At 41.8% G+C, this 16361-nt stretch overlaps 1 protein-coding gene across 7 annotated transcripts in view; it reads left to right on the plus strand.

Moving 5' to 3' along the window:
• Nucleotides 1–16361, plus strand: part of pde4d (phosphodiesterase 4D, cAMP-specific) — a 137809-nt gene that overhangs the window by 92352 nt on the left and 29096 nt on the right. Inside the window, exon 1 of one of the 7 annotated variants that reach the window (XM_069178058.1) lies at nt 11998–12679. The exons of 5 other annotated variants lie outside the window; for them this stretch is intronic. In XM_069178058.1, the coding sequence (XP_069034159.1) occupies nt 12615–12679 (65 nt within the window). In that variant the 5' untranslated portion in view covers nt 11998–12614. Of the gene's footprint in view, nt 1–11997; nt 12680–16361 lie in introns of those variants that run through there. One more of the 7 variants, XM_069178060.1, reaches the window with a different exon arrangement.

Genomic DNA, 16361 nt, shown 5'->3' on the forward strand with positions numbered 1-16361 from the left:
CTTGCCCAGGCCCTTTCCTGCACGAACAAAGCTGCTCTCTGAGAGCAGTGTGTTATATACTCCCACTGTAGCGTAAAGAACAAATAGTTGCAATGAAACAACAAGATGTGGAGAATAGTGTTTCAAGGAAAACAGTGTAGAAACCTATCCCAGGGGTTATCTTTAAGATAAGACTGGAGAGTTTATGCCAACTCTCTGTCTGGAGATGTGTGTGTGTGTGTGTGTGTGTGTGTGTGTGTGTGTGTGTGTGTGTGTGTGTGTGTGTGTGTGTGTGTGTGTGGCACGCGCACACGCGGGGCATCTTCCACCTTTTATTTCTTGGCTGCTGCTTTTGTGAGAGGCTTTAACTTAACCGGTGACCCCTTTTTAGATTGAGCTATTCAAACGTGTGTTAACATACCCTAGAGAATGACCCTCATTTGCCGCTGATCTCACTCAGTCAGCTGTTTTTAGTTCAGCCACCTCCCTTGTGGTCTGCGTTCCAGACATAAGACATGGAACATCACAAGCGTGATGGGAATTACTTCGTATTAACAGAAAAACATGGTGATGACGATGTTCATCTCAGGGGGGAATTGCTCGTGACGATGATGGTAATCAAGATTTCCATGATGACGACAACGTTTATGAGAAGGCATAGAAACAGATTAGGAGGGTTTTAGGCTGGGAGAGGGAGTCCCCTCAAGCATGCACACGCGTCTGGCGGGATTTATAAATATGACATACTTATGCAGTATTATAATTCCATCTAATGCTTGCGAGGAAACCTGTGACGGTAAAGCAAGGTGAATAACTTGTCGAGTTGTATTTAATAATGTCACACTTTGGCAGAGACAATGCTGTATTACAAAGTTAAACTGGAGAGTTCAAGTCCACACATAGTATAAATTGGGCAATTGGAGTTTTCTTGTGATTGTATCTGCTTTTGTCTTTTGTTTAGTGTTATTGGTGCATTGTGTCAGACTTCCTTTCCAAAATCTACACATCCAATCTCTTTTTATAACCAATGTTTAGTCTACACATTTCACCTTCCTCTGTATTTTTGCAAGCACTGGCAAATTATGAATGCATTTGTTCAGTGCTTCCTTAGAGGGAACTCCCACTTGCACAACCTGAAACTGCTTCACTTCTCATCCATCCGGTAAGACAGACTTGCACATTGCGGGGTGTAGAATAACACTCTCTCAGCAGGACAGGAATGGACACGAGCGAAGACAGTGAATTTGTGATGACAATGAATACCTGCACTTATCTTCCTCTTCATTTGACACACAATCCATTACTGAACCTCTTTTTGTTGACTGTTTCTTAGGGATTTAGCTCTTTTCACCAGCTCAAAGGTCCTGTTTCAAGTCCTCCCAAAGGGGCTTTTATTGGGCTGAGATGAGGGGAGTAGGTAGGTTGATCTGTGTTGCTCTAACAAAGGCGAAAAATGTGCCTCATATTTATTCATCTTGACAATGTAAACATGATGAGTTAAGGGGGCCTCATGCATTAATATTAGCCTCACTACAAACATGTAATTTAACACCTGACAGGACAAATTGCAGGTTTGGAAACTCCACTAAGTTACTTGGCTTGAAACTGGAGCGAGTTTGGTTTGTCCATTAAATGCAAAAGGTTAGATCCAAGGAGGAAGAATACAAAAATCAGCTATCTGTTCCCTCTGCTCCGAAATGTATCTTGTTTTACTGACCATCTGCAACGGGTCCCCCATGTGCTGTCTTTGTTCTGATTTTCAGCTGCAGCAGCTCTGTCTTGTCATTTTCGTCATTTGCCATGCTACCTACCCTGGAAGTTGTTTCCTTTTCGATCATGTCTTTAATGGCCCTCTTTATTATCTTCCTCTTCACTGAGCTTGGAAAAGTTGCTCTGCAAAGCTCATCTGCACATCACTGCTACACTTTTTATTTGTCTTATTTGTACATTTGTGACTCACCTATCAGCAATATCTCGATACTGTTTTACAGTGAAATACCAGAAGTGTGACAACAAAAACAAGTGCAGGAATAAGTCAACTTTATATGTCTTAACTGTACTGAGATTGATCCGAGTGGCATTTGCATTCGTCTTTGAATTAAAATTTGAAAACAACACACATAACACTGTGATTAGGTAGCCACATTGCAAGTTTTTTTTTGAAGTGGTATTACTTGACGGCAGTTCACGTTAGGTTAACAAGTTCCTCTCAACCCTTTCTTCTTACATCCCTGTCGGGAGGTTGAAGTTGTTTCTGTGATTGCGGAGGCGTGCTCAAAAAGTGCATATGGGTCTGGAGTGTAATCAAGATGGCCACTCTGACGCTAATGTTCCCTGAGTGTGTTTTGAGGAACATCTTAACCTGGATTACCTGGAGTCCGGCAGGGGCATCCTCGCTGTACAGGGTATCCCTTACGCACATAAATATGTGGCTTCAGCTCTCACACACTCTCAACAGTGCAGTGATGTCATCAAGGTTTTAATGAGGGATTACTCTGACATCACTGGGGCCGCTGCCAAGTTAAACCTATTAGCTTCACCATGTGCTTGAGGTGCACTACAGCAAGAACCGCGTGCCCATGTGTGATGTGTATGAGCAAATTGTTCAGTCTATGGCTGTCTGAATCCCGTTATCATCTAATAACTAATGTCCCCTTTCATGTGTCCATCAAAAAACTGTCTAAGCTTGCCAGGCAAATAGTGTCTGTGATGTCCATAACTGAGAGTTTACTGTGAGTTTTAACAGCAGACCTTCAAAGAGCTTGTGAGCAGCCATGACAATGAAAGGCAGTTTAAGACCAATATTATGATATTCTGTAGTGTCAGCATACTGCCCAAAGTACACACAAGCTCGTGAAGGGAATACTAAAAACACATTTCTTGTCAGTGTTTGGCTCTGCCGTTCATTGCCTTACGGTGCACAGCAAACTTCATTTACAAAACCACTTTTGAGATTAATGGATAAAGCTGTTTGTGTTTGGCTTGTCGAGGCACAGGCTACTTAAAATGTTTTTTTTCCAGATTATAAAACCCACCAAATAGCATCAGCCTGGATTGTAAACAGTTGCTTTTGTTGGTGTTTGAGCCAGTGGTCTGGTGGCTATGTATGTGTGCCAGCACTGAGTGTTTTTTGACACTTTGACGCTTACACATTAACAACAGCTACATGCCTGGAAGCAAAGCTGTGTTTCGTTTCAGTGTGGATGTATTATGTTTGAATTTGCCTGTCTCAGACGTGTTTTTTAATCCTGAGACACAAATCCTTGTGAGTCTGCATGGAATCTTACGTTTGTGTTCAGGAAGATTGGTTGTAGAGTACAAGCTGTTCTGAGATGCTTCCTAATTGTGACAATGCAGCACTTCAGGTTTTGTTGTTGACACACTCTCTCTCGCTCATCACTCACACACTCGGTTGACAGATTATGCAGCAAAATGGACACACTCACAAACATGTGCCGCAACAGTAAGAGCTTCTGTTGGTCTTGTGTTCAATAGTCACGCTTCTCCGGATTTTTTTGATTTTTTTTTTTTTTTTTTGATTTTTTTTTTATATTGTGATGTTGGTGTTTTTCTGTTCTCCTTTGTGCTTCAGTGAGTCTGTGAAGCAAACAATAGTTCAGCCAACTTAAATCCTCTCTCCAGCCAGTGAGTGAGTCAGCTGGATGTATAAATAGAGCACAGGTAAGTCATCCATGGCGGCTGTGAAATATTAAGTGGCTGCTGTTAATAGCTAATCTCTCTGCATGAATCACAGTCGCATCCTGCACTGAAGTACCTGTGTTGATCATTTTGATCAGGGTATGTTAACACGTAAATTCCTAACCCTCTGATTGTATCACTTCACTCCCTGTTTCCGTCTCTGACCCTGCCATTCTCATTTTCTCGTTACACAATCTGCCATCACGTCCTTAGCAACTGAGGGCTGATTGGTTGCGAGGACCTACCTGTCCCTTTTGAATTCTGCCAGGTCACCATGGAAACCACATTATAAACATGAATCCAGCAGGGGACTGTGAAGGCAGGCAGGAGGCGCTACTCTAGCTGAGGCGAAGGAATTGCTCCTTGACACACATAACAACAGCTGTTTTCAAGGCAGCATGACTGGCTGAGAGCTGTTCCCATTTATGGAAAAATAGTGTCGCATGAATCGCAATTACCATTCCATTGTCGTCTCTTAATCACATTACCTGTGCTGATTTACATACTTGAAAACAAATACCCAATCATTGTAATCATATTCTTGCAGCAGCAGCGGGGGGTGCAGTTGCCATGGTCCTAAGCTGCAACAGTAGCTTTAAGTCCCAGTTGTGACAAATTATTTTCATCATGCTGCATCACACTGTCACCCTTTGCTTTCTCATAGCATTCAGTTAGCTCACGAGGAGGTGTTTTCTTGATGGACATGTCAGATGTAAGAACATGACAGATGGGTAGAGAGCAAATCCCCTACCTCCCTGTCACTCTCTATGCTTGTCTGTGGGCAAAGCTTTGCAGCAGAGTGGCAACTGAATAAGCCCAATGCCATTTCTGTCTCCTAATTCCTCACAGTCTTAATATTTGTGTTAGGGCGGAAACAATGTAAAAACAGTGACTGCTTTTACCTGCTTTTGTATGGTTAACTGCTGTCCCTAAATCATGTCGTCACTGAAGAAACATGTGTCAAAGAAACAGGGAGAGCTCAGTCTCCGATATGCTGCAGGCTCAAAGCCCAAAAGATAATACTGCTTCTAGAGCTACTGATTAATAAGGCTAGGTATTGAACTTCATTTCTTTTTGCTACTACGAAAAGAAAATCGTAGTTGCATTAAATACGATGTTCTGAAAGCCGTCATTGAATGTCTGGTCAGATATACACTTGTCCTTACATGACCTTTGATCAAATACTCCCAAATTTGGCCTAATTGTAGACTTTATTTTCATTGCTGTGGTTCTTACAAAGCTTCTTGTTTTCTTGCACCGATAAAAAAAATGTTCCTCCTGGAGGGAGATACTTTTTATTGATAAAAATCGTAGTTCTTTACTGTGTGGATGCCAAAGGAATCGTTTTTGTGCAGTGGTCCTAAAAACTGAGACGGCGCCTCACCAAGAGTGAATGAATCTAACTGATGAGAATGAATTTCATGATGACATTGATAAATAACTGTGTTTAATGTTGATTGGTCTCATCCCACTACTCAGTCCAGTGAATTGAATATTATCATCCCTACCTCAGACAGCATCTTACATTTGAAAAAAAGATTTCTTTTGTTATAAGAAGATATGAACAAATGTATAAGTTCACGCAAAACCAAAGTATTCAATTGGCTTATCTCAATTCAAATGATCTGTTCCTGTGACAGACTTCAATCGAACTCGCCTTCCTCTTTCACCAGTCTCGTTTTATTGGCTTAACGTCATGTCTTACTGCGAATTACGTAACACTCCTGTTTCTATCCTCCCTCTGCCTCAGTCCCAGCCAGACTGTGAGGCTAGATTGTCCTGAAATCGCTCAGGAACTCGCTGACCACACCACTCATCCCTGACATTGATTACTCTATTCAGCTATTTTTCTGTATTTCCTCCCTATTTCCTTTTTTAGTGTCTTTTCTGTTACCTTCTTTCTCATCACTGTCAAAATGCATTTAAAGTGTGTGGAAAAATTAGTATGTTTTTCTTGCATACTTTATTTTTATGCAACCATGAAAATAAATCATTGTTGTATTAAGATGTAACTCAAAAAAAAACTTTGAATTTTCATGTTTTCTTTTCTTTCTCTGGTTTAGTTGAAGCGCAAACGCCAAAAAAAATTAGATTTGCAGCATATCATTAAAAAATTAGAAGACATACTAAGGGATGCAGCTTGTACGTACATGCTTCAGCGTTCAGATACAGTGGTTCTGGTTTGATGGCTTTCAGCCTGCAGGGACACTGAGTGACGACAGTCCCACCGTCACCTGGCGCTCTGTCACAGCACATCGCTGGCACTGACACTGTGTGGCCGTTGGTGTAATGATCTGTGTGTACTTTATCTGCTTGTACATGTTGCGGTGTGTGCATTTACAGTACTTGCTTTCAGACAGCACTTGTGGGCTTGTGTGTAGGTGTGCTCATGTGGTGATGTTCGGTACGAATGGAGAAGCCTGTTGTGACTGCCATTGCGTCTGTGACTTTGACAGCCTCCCTGTCCACCCAGGAGCTGTTGTCACATGCTTGCTGCTTCTGTCAGAGCCGAGCAGAAGCTGTAACTCCGCAGAGATTTACCGCTTTGTGTGGTTGTGCCTCTGTTAGTTGTGCTGTTACCCAGCTTTACCTGCATTTTTCCCTGCAGAGCACACTGCCCCCTGCTGGCGGATAGGAACAGAACACTCCGGTGGTCGTCAGTTGCAGTGTTTTACAGCTCTTTATTTTTACAGTGGTGAAGTATCTGAAAATGCTACAACATGGTATTAAATGACAGTGAACTCTTTAGACCCATTTCCATGCTCAGTTGATTCATTTGCATCTACAACTCTTACTATCACTACACCTTATTTTCCACACAGTGCTTTATATAAAACAAAAATAAAATAGTAATATATTCAAATGTGCTGGCTCAAACTGAAGTTACTGCTATTTACTTGATGGCATGTTGATTGTCAAACTCTGCTGCCCCCGAGTGGTGAAATATAGCTACTACCAGGGTTGGGATTGCAGTGTGGCCTGGGGGCTTTCAGTTTTATACCAATGATGTCCACCTTGGGGAGGTTAGTTTCATTCATTTTCATTAAATAATATTAGACTTCTGGGTCAAATTAAAGCCAGCATGAGGTGACTTAATTCTCTTGTTCTTGGTTTTAGCAGTTCCGCCAATTCTTAAGTAGTCTGTGCAAATGCATAGTTTATGTCATTTTTACATAAGCAATAAAAAAAAAGAAGAAATAGAGAGAGCTCCTTCTCCTTCCTCCATCCAGTAAACTCGCTCAACATTTGCGTGACAGCTCATGAAAAGCGGCCCCATACAATTTTGAAAAAAAAGAAACGATAGAGAGAGGTTAATAACACTCGTGTGGAACTGGTCATTTGGTAGCATGTTTTATATCAGTCTTTTGTGTTCACAGTGAAATACTGCCACATACTCATACCTCTTGTTGATGAACACTCGCTGCACTGCAACTTCCCCGGCACTTTTCAGGTGAAGAATAGGTCCAACAAGATGTATTAAACTTAAATAAATCAGTTTGTGCTGGCCAGTGTACGATGACCGATTTGGGTTTCATGCACAACTTTACCTTCTGGTAGTGTGCAGAGGGAATCAGTATGGAAGATACTCTCCAGCAGGGCTTGCAGTGTTAACTTTTCTGTTAAAATTGTCATGATTTTGAATTTTAATCTGAACTTTTACTCATACCACGTTACGCTGTTCATTACCCCACTCTTGTCCATCGATTGCTTGAAATAAAGCAGATTTTTATTGCACATATGACATGATTAAGTAACTTTGCAGCAAGTCTGCTACACCACTAAAAACGTGTGGTTCATATGGCTGTCAACACAGACTCCCAGTGGTTATCTGAGCGAAAAGCTAAATTAGTTTGCTCTCCCGCTGCACTTTGCTCCTCCCTCTCATGCATCTCTCTTTCTTACTGTCATTATTTCTCAATCTTTTTCTCTGTTCAACCGGAGAGTCACATCCTCTCCTCTCCTCTCCTCTCCCCTCCTCTCCTCTCCCCTCCTCTCCTCTCCTCTCCTCTCCTCTCCTCTCGTGCCCACCTCTCCTCACTCACTCCTCCCTCCTTCCTATTGAGACAGCTTTATCAGGCTTGTCACTCTGTCTGTTCACAGTCTTTCTCCGTCTATATCTGTCGTGCCACAACTGGCACTGGAAAAGAGCCTCATCAAAATGAGTTTGCCTGTCAACTCAGATTATCTATCTTTGGAGAGGATAGCTCGTTACCGCCACGCCTGCTCCAATGGCTCGCCCTACGCTACGAACAAGCCCATCGACATCAAACCTAGGGGCAGGAGAGGGTATGGCTCATCTCTGAAACTGAAACTATTTGTGGGAGGGTGTGTCCTGGGAGGGGACCTTAAACAAAAAAGATTTTCTTGTTGTCTCCTGAAAGTTACTTTTCATGTGCGGAACTACTTTAAATCATCAATATTCTTAAAGTTATAATCGGTGTCAGCCTCAACTTGTTTTCCTCCTTCAGTGTAGTTAACATCCAACTGTCGCTTGCGTGTGGTAAGTAAATTGGTAAATAAGGATTAGCAAGACGGTTCAAGAGGAAAACTTGGTGAAACTGGATGGTTGTCTTGCTTAAAAGTGCTCTTTCTTATTGTTTTGTGTGTGTGTGCTTTGACTATGTTATCTGATGTGTTTGGATTTATGTGTTACATGACTTGTATGAATGTAGTGTTTGTATTCTCTCTTATCAGATCATTAGCTAATGAATTGTTCCATCTGGACAACACAGAACTGGAGCCGAGTGTTGTGTAAACGGTCGTTGCTTGGTGGCTGGTCGTGTTGTTAGAGCTCCCTGGAAGCTGTAGTTCTGCTATTTGCTCTGCTAAACCTATAGTGTGGGCCTGAAGTGTGTGTAACTGTGTGCATGTTTGTGTTGCTTTGTGTTCCATGATAAAAAACAAAACAAAACAAAGCTTCTCTGCTTTTACAAAACACAGTTAAAAGCAAAGTAAATGATAAATACGCAGGTTCCATCCAGTCATCGTCTAAAGCATCAAGGTCTTGAGGAGGACAGGTCCGTTCATTAACAGAGCAGAGTGTAAGCTAATCATCAGAGCACTCTGTGTCCATTAAAGCTCACAGAAATTTTAAGACCTTGTTAGGCCCATTTTCCTGCTGCATTTCTCTGACTAACATGAAGTCCACAACCCCAGTGTGCTATCATCTGATGTACATCTCTTCCCAATTGTCAGGCTTTTGTGTGTGAGTGTGTGTGCGTAAACACTAATTTCAGTTGTATGTGTGTGTGTGCCTCTGTGATATTTAAATATGAAGGAACAGTAATGGCTGGTGGCGTTTGTAGACATATAGATATGGATGGATCCCTGTCAATACTGTGGACCAGCCATCTGTGCTTCACTCCCTGCTCCTTTGTTAAGTGCTATTTATATCATTCACTGTGTGTGTGTGTGTGTGTGTGTGTGTGTGTGTGTGTGTGTCAGTCAGTGTCCGGCACGACACACTGAATCTGGTTTATGGAAGAGGTCCTTTAAAATAGAAAAAAAAAAGAAAAAGAAATCAATAATTTTGTCAATTATTGTAGTTACTTAATCCATTTAACTGGTTTTATGACAAAAATTACATTAATTTTAACACTAGGTGGCAGTAAATGGTGCTTATTACATGGTGCTACAAGTGGTTTAATGTCACCATGAACATATTACATTTAGCATGCAATTATTATGATAGCAGGTATACCGTTTACATCAAATTAAGCGGTAACTGTTTTGCTTTGCTTCTGTTTTTGTGTAAAAAAAAATAAATAAAAAAATACGTGAACCAAATGTTGCAATTTCAGCAATATGTTGATTTTTTTTTTTTTTTTTTTAATAAGACAAAGAGAATATGATCTGTTGATATGAAAACTGAAATTTCCTGTTAAGGCTGATGTATTGCGCTTTCATGGTATTGAGGGAGTTACATATTATTTATGTACTCATCAAAGTCTAATTTCATACTGACTATACAATTTGTTTCTCACTTTTGGGCAATGTAACACTCTTGCTTGCTGCAAACGTGACCCCACTTGAGCAGGATATGGTTCGCTCTTTGTGTCATACATCTGTGCTTCCTGGAGATGGCAGTAGTGTAGCCTAAAAGTAAATACTCATGAAGTGCAAGTGGGCTACATTCTTTTTTACAAGACCTAAACCTAAAGAAGGAAAATAAAGAGCCGACAGTTTGACTGTATTTTTTTTTAGATATTGCATATGTAATATACGTTATATATTGGTTTTGCTCACAGAGCCAGAGTCTTAAAGACCTAAGTTCTGAAGTTTTTGCTGCTGAAATCATGAGAGATGCTGTTTGTTTCAACCCATCTGTGCCTTTAAAGTAAAATAATGTCATCTGAATGTGTTGCTTAAACGCTGAAGGCACTCAGGTGATGTGGGTCGGAGGGTATTTGCATAGCTCTCGTCATCATGTCATGTGCTCTGTTTCCATGTGGGTTTCATAAGGTTTCAGTGGAGAGGAGAAGCAGCCGGGGTGCCCAGTTTTCGTCAGGAAACCGCTTTCTTTTGTTGTTCTTTCCTTGACCACATGGAATGTGCCGACCGTGGTAATAGGATTAGTTTCACCACTTTGACTGAGCTATAAACTACATCATTCTGTCATGCTACAGTGAAAGCATTAGATGGGCCTATTCAACTCACTGTGAATCACTGGAAGTGCTTCACACACGGTCACTTTTTTTTTTAGCTGTATAATAATGTAAAAGCCACCAGCACCGCCGTGGTGAAATCAAGAGTTCTGTTCAGGAGATGTAAGTTAGAGTGGAAAGCTTCACAAGTGTGTGTCGTTAGACTTCATTCTTGGTCCGCCACGACATTTTAAACTGATAGACACATAGTAATACGAAGAGGAGCCAAGATCCCTCAGCTGATTTCTCACTCAGTGCATTACTGTGCACATAAATGTATTTCGTGAGGGTTAACTTGTTGCATTATTATTTAGCTGGAGGTGTTTGGATGAATGGCTAGTGAGCATATCCCTGTTAATGTGTCATGTGTGCATTCTGCGTGTCAGCTCATCTGCATGTGCACATACCAGATATTAGTATTTGACATCCGTCTTGTCCTTTCCACAGATCTGCCTCCTTTCTTCTGTGACATAAAAGCACATCCTTGTATGCGTTTCCTTTTTCTGCTGCTTTTTGTCTCTCCGTCCCATACCTCCCTCAAACAAAAGATAAGCGCCCTCCGACTGATGTCACTCCACCGTTACTTATGTCTGCAGCCAGTTATGCTATTGATGACGCGGAAATATTCTCACTGCCTTCACGATGAAAGGGCAGCAATAATGTGTACGCGACGCTTCAGGGTTTCTGGTTGAACGTGTTGGGATCGTCTGTTTATACTCTTGTGGGTTTTTATTTCTTAGAGCACAATTGTTGTGTCCTGCTCGGTAACAAACTTTGATCAAATATCCTAAATGTATCCATACATGTATACTGAATAAATCTAGCTGAAGTGGTGCACGCGTACAGACTGTGTTGATATTGGCGTATATATTTCTAAATGTATTGTGTTTATTGTGTGCTATATTTTTTTTGCAACATCCAAGCTACACACTTGACTGCCTGACATGACAGACACCTGACACACCTGCCTGCCTGGTAGAGAGCTAAAGTTAGCTCGTTGGCCCACATCACTAGGAGCAGATTATGTCATCTAACGCGCTGATAATTCCATTTCATAGCCAGCTAATGTTGTCTTTTATGTAGAAATAATTATTTTATTATTGTAAAATGTGCAAATACACAGCATAGACAAATTTAGAAATCCAAATTTTTAGAAACCACAGTTTTAACTCTGAGAAAATGAAACATTGAAATGATCTAGGCATTAAAAAAATGCTGATTTCATTTTACAGTTCAGTATGTTAATACGTTTCTTTACTTAGAAGTAGACTATGGATAAATATTACATTTACGCTTCACAAGCTCTACATCTATTTCAGTCCCTTTTGCCCACCTCATACCTTGTCTGTTTATTCCCACACATTTCCACACATTCAGTTTGAATAATCTGTCCGTGTGCTAACACAGTCTAAACCCCTGGTCAATGTATTTGTAAGTCCGCCAAAAAAAAGCATTACGTTCTCAGTAATTCTTTATTTTCTCAGTTTATTTCCTCCATTTTTAGACTCACTTGCTGAAACTCAGCCAACACTATCTTTGCAGCATCTCACCAGGTCATTGGTGTGCTTAGCTGTTGGTTTTAGGTTACTGTGGTAGCCAAGTGATTGACACTTAAGACGATTGTTAGAATCGCTGAAGGATACAAGTCCCGCCCTTTAAAGAAATTACTACTATCAAAACAACCCCTCCCACTCCAGACATACCCAAGCTGCAGCTCAGGGAAACGGAGAGAGAGACGAAGAGAGAGACTCACTCGTGTAGCTCAAAGACAAGAACACAGTCATAAAAAGACAGAGTAAGAGAGACAGAGGTAAGGGGAGAGACACGAGGAACGTGGGACTAAGAGGAGATCTTATTTCAACCAGTCAGGGGGTTGAAAGAGAGAAGCAGAGCGAGAAGGAGCAACACAGTAAGTGCATGGCTGGATTAGGAAAGAGGACGATCACACGCTGATCTGGGAGGAAAGATAAGTGTGAGAAAGGGAGAGACGGGTAACGAACCAGCGGACTGTCAGACGATCGGAGTAAGACCAGGAGCAGCAGTGTGGAATACTGTCGGGACGGAGGGTTTGCTCTCTGGTTTGGTGTCAAGCAGCTCCGCAGAGCTGACCACCCCACCGGACTGAGGGAAGGAAGCTGCCACTGTGGGCTCTAGGTGGCCCCGAGTGTGTGTGTGTGTGTTGTGTGTGTGTGTGTGTGTGTGTGTGTGTGTGTGTGTGTGTGTGTGTGTGTGTGTGTGGCTTTATGTGTGGACATATATTATGCACGTGGATGTGGAGGGAAAATCCAGACCATGAGTATCATTCTTAAGCCACGGTCACGCTCTACCAGCTCACTGAAGAACACGGAGGCAATATGGTAAATAGCGGATAACTTTGTCTTGCTGGCAACATTTCCATGTTAATCCTGCTTTGTGTGTGTTGCTCTATTGTTCTCTATCTGCCTGTTTGTTGCTTTCTGAAATACTTTTTCTTGTTTGTCGAAGTTGGTTTGCTGTGTGCTGTGTTTTTGGATTGCTTCAATGCCGTCTCTCCTCTCCAGTCAAAACTTCTTCCAAGGTTCACTGGAAAAAAAAAACCCTCCTGTACCCTGCAGATATGTCCGTGTCAGTTTTCTGTGCAAAGCATAGCTTGTTTTGAGGTCAGAAAAACAGACTCACTCTGTCCTCAACTTAAGTGAATGTTACACTTTATCAGACTCATTCAATAACAACAAGACACTTGTTGTTGTGTCTCCAGTCTCATCCCCTCAATGTGCCTTTATTGGAACTCTGTAGTCTATCAGCTGGGGAAATTGCTGTGACATAGTGATGTCATCATTCAGTGAGGAATGTTTTTATGTCGCTCCATATGCACATGGCTCTAAATACATTCAGCATGCAGAAAGCTTTGCCTGGGGCAAAACTTGCCCTGCCCCCTCTCTTGTGCCCCGTCACCCTCTTGCCCCCTCCTGTCTCAGCTTGTCCTTGCCTGTCAGCTCTCTTTTGTTCGGAAGACACTGCCCTGTAACTTGACGATTAGAAGTTAATATTCACAGCTTGTTTTTCCCTATTGCACTACTTCCAGGCAGAGCTGTAAATGGATCAGAACAACCCTGGGCAAATATACAATGTTTGTGAAGTTGTGGTGGTGTTGGGGAGTGTGTGTGTGTGTGTGTGTGTGTGTGTGTGTGTGTGTGTGTGTGTGTGTGTGTGTGTGGTGGTGGTGGTGGGGGGGGGTGTTTCCAAGCAGCATAAGCAGCGTGTGTTTTAAACTGTCAGACTTCCCTGTAGTGTTCGCACATTGTCAGTTTATTAATCTGCTCTGCAACCGCCCCAGCAGGAAATGACGCTCGAGTGAAATAAAGACATGGTCATGAGGTCTTTGAGGGTTTGTCTGACAGACATCACTGTACTTGACGTAGTTTGACGTACAGAGGGTGTAAGACCCATCGTTACGGCCATGCATAAAACTGATATCTGATATCAACGTTAGAGCCTGCTGCAGAATGTAGCTTTTTCTCATTAAAAGCTGCGAATCTGGCAGTGTTTGCTTTGTATGAGCCATCTTTTTGAATTGCTACCAAAACCAGTACTCAGCTGGACAAAGCATACCGCCTCCTCCATCTGTCCTGCCCTCCTCTCTTCTGTTAGTAACTGTTTTATGAAGGCTTCTTTCACTAATTTACATCATCACTTTGTCTTTCATAATTGTTATCACAGGGATTTTAAGATTCAGAGGAGATTTGTGACTTTTACAGTCACCTGAAACACCTGAATTGTAGGTGATAATTCCGCTGTTTGTGTTAGGGTGGGCGTGCTTGTAAGTGCAGTAGACACGCAGGTTCAGTATCCGTGCATGTGGTTCTACGCTGTATGGTTGTGGCAGCCTTACTGTGCTTGTGGGCTCATGGGTATTTGAGTGTGCAAATCCCCACGTGTGTCTGTGTGTGCGTACCTGTCCAAGCCAATGACGCAGGCCACTCCCCTCCTCCCCCTTTGTCCTGAACAAAGTCACAGACCCTTCTCCACCCAGCCGTGCAAATGCAGGCGTGTGTGCGCTGGCTTTCAGTAAACAGGGCTGAGTTTTTGGAAAGGTGACGGATGTGGAGATGGGAAGGATCGGACGTTTAGGAAATCTGGTTAACTTCACATCCACTGAAGCGTGTCCAGATTTAACCTTTAGTTATCCAAGATGGTGAATAGAACTAAAGTTAGGTTTATAATTAAGTGGACTTCTATGGCTAGAGGAGCAAAACTGGTTTGGCTTGCTTTACTTTGAACTATGTAAACTGAGATAACTCTGCATTGCCATGGTGACCTCTTTACGTGTCTCATGATTGGCTGAGTTTTCTGAATGGTGCATGAGCTTTAAGGATGTGTCATGACTAAAGTGAAGAGTACACATTAGTAATACCTATCTGAGCAAGAAAAACCAGAAGGAGAGAGGCAGACAGTCAGAGAAAGAAAAACACTGAGGATAAGATTTGACAGACTAAACAATTTTATCTGGGTACCATAACTTTAATGCAAACAAGCCCCAATATATTTTTCCAGGGTGTTGCTCTGTACAATCAAGTCCTGTATGTTAATTAGAAGCTGCACGTTATTAAACGTTATTAAAGTGTCATCGTCTCTAAAATGCAGTAGCAAATGTAGCATAAGATATTTTTTGATGCCAAACGCAGGTTTTTGTAGCATTTGCTGCCGACATACTTACTGTATGTGTGTATTTGGAAGGGTGTTTCCAAACCCGTGAATGTGTGACTAAGCAGATGTGAATATGAGTATGAGACAGATAGAGAAAAAAAAATGTCTCGTTATCAGCAAGTGGTCAGTTACTTATCTGCTTAGCCAGACTGCTCTGTGTGTGCTGGCGGCCTCTTCACAGGCCTCTTCGTTTTTTTCTGCTCCGTCTTGTGTCTAATGTTATCTGTAGGTTCCCATTGTTTTGCATGCTTATATTTCATACAAACATTTGAGGATATGAGCATACCATGTTGCAGAATGGAGCCATTTATTTGGCCAGTTTTATAATTATAAGAATATTCATCAACGGAAGTGAACCATTCAGGACCGATGGGCGGGGCATGTTGATTGGTCAGTCACTGGCCAATTAGAGTTTATAATGTGAGCCTGTCATCATTGTTCATCATTGTTTTCAAGATACCTGACCAATTAAATGCATCGTGATTTGCTGAATTACACAACGACACAATAAATGCACAAGGGGTGCTCTCTCAGTCACTTACCAGTACTCCCCCCACCCCCCCAAAAAAATAAAAATAAATAAACATCTAAATCTGCGGAGACAAGTAGGGTTCTCCACTTTGGTGGAAGTAACAAAACTCCTGGAAAACAGCAGCTGATGTATGTTTTGTGCAGTTTGCTGGCAATTTCCTGCAAAGATAGGCTTCAGTTCCATGAAAATGTTCAAGACCATCTGACATGTTTGCTCTTCAGCGCTTTGCCCAGATAGATCAAATCACGCTCTTTTAGCGTCAGTAAATCTTACATTAGAATACCCTATATTGTTTTTTTCAGACTAGTTAATTTTTGGCCACATACCTGTTTTAGTTGCGCTACAGTGTTGACTTGACACGTTTCTGTCCCCAGATGTCCAACTAACAACCTGTACGTGAGGTGTTTAGGGAACATCGATAAATAGTAGCGCCTGTTTGTCAGCATGTGAGATGTTTGAAGGACATCTGTAAATTGTAGCAACAGAAAATAACCTGGGTTAAACTCCCCCCCCCCCTCTAAATTGCATGAGTCTCTGAATGAACATTGATCACACACTGCACCACCCCCCCATCACAAGTAAATTCTTAATCTGTGGCAAACATTTGACCAGAAACAAAGACTGCTTTTAGCCAACAACATGATCATGGTCCAACTAAGGTCACAGACGAACATCAATTTGGATTAGAGGCCATTTTTACTCTGATCTTGTGATAGTATAAGAGTAATGTCTTTCATCACATCATGTCATGCTTATCTATGACAATGATGACACTGTATGTTTATCAGTGGTGATAAAGTTGTGCAATAAATGGTGGCTTA

Source organism: Embiotoca jacksoni, unplaced genomic scaffold (genome assembly GCF_022577435.1).
Source record: "Embiotoca jacksoni isolate LCO1_2020_lvr unplaced genomic scaffold, fEmbJac1.0.p SCAF_8, whole genome shotgun sequence".
Classification (NCBI taxonomy): domain Eukaryota; kingdom Metazoa; phylum Chordata; class Actinopteri; family Embiotocidae; genus Embiotoca; species Embiotoca jacksoni.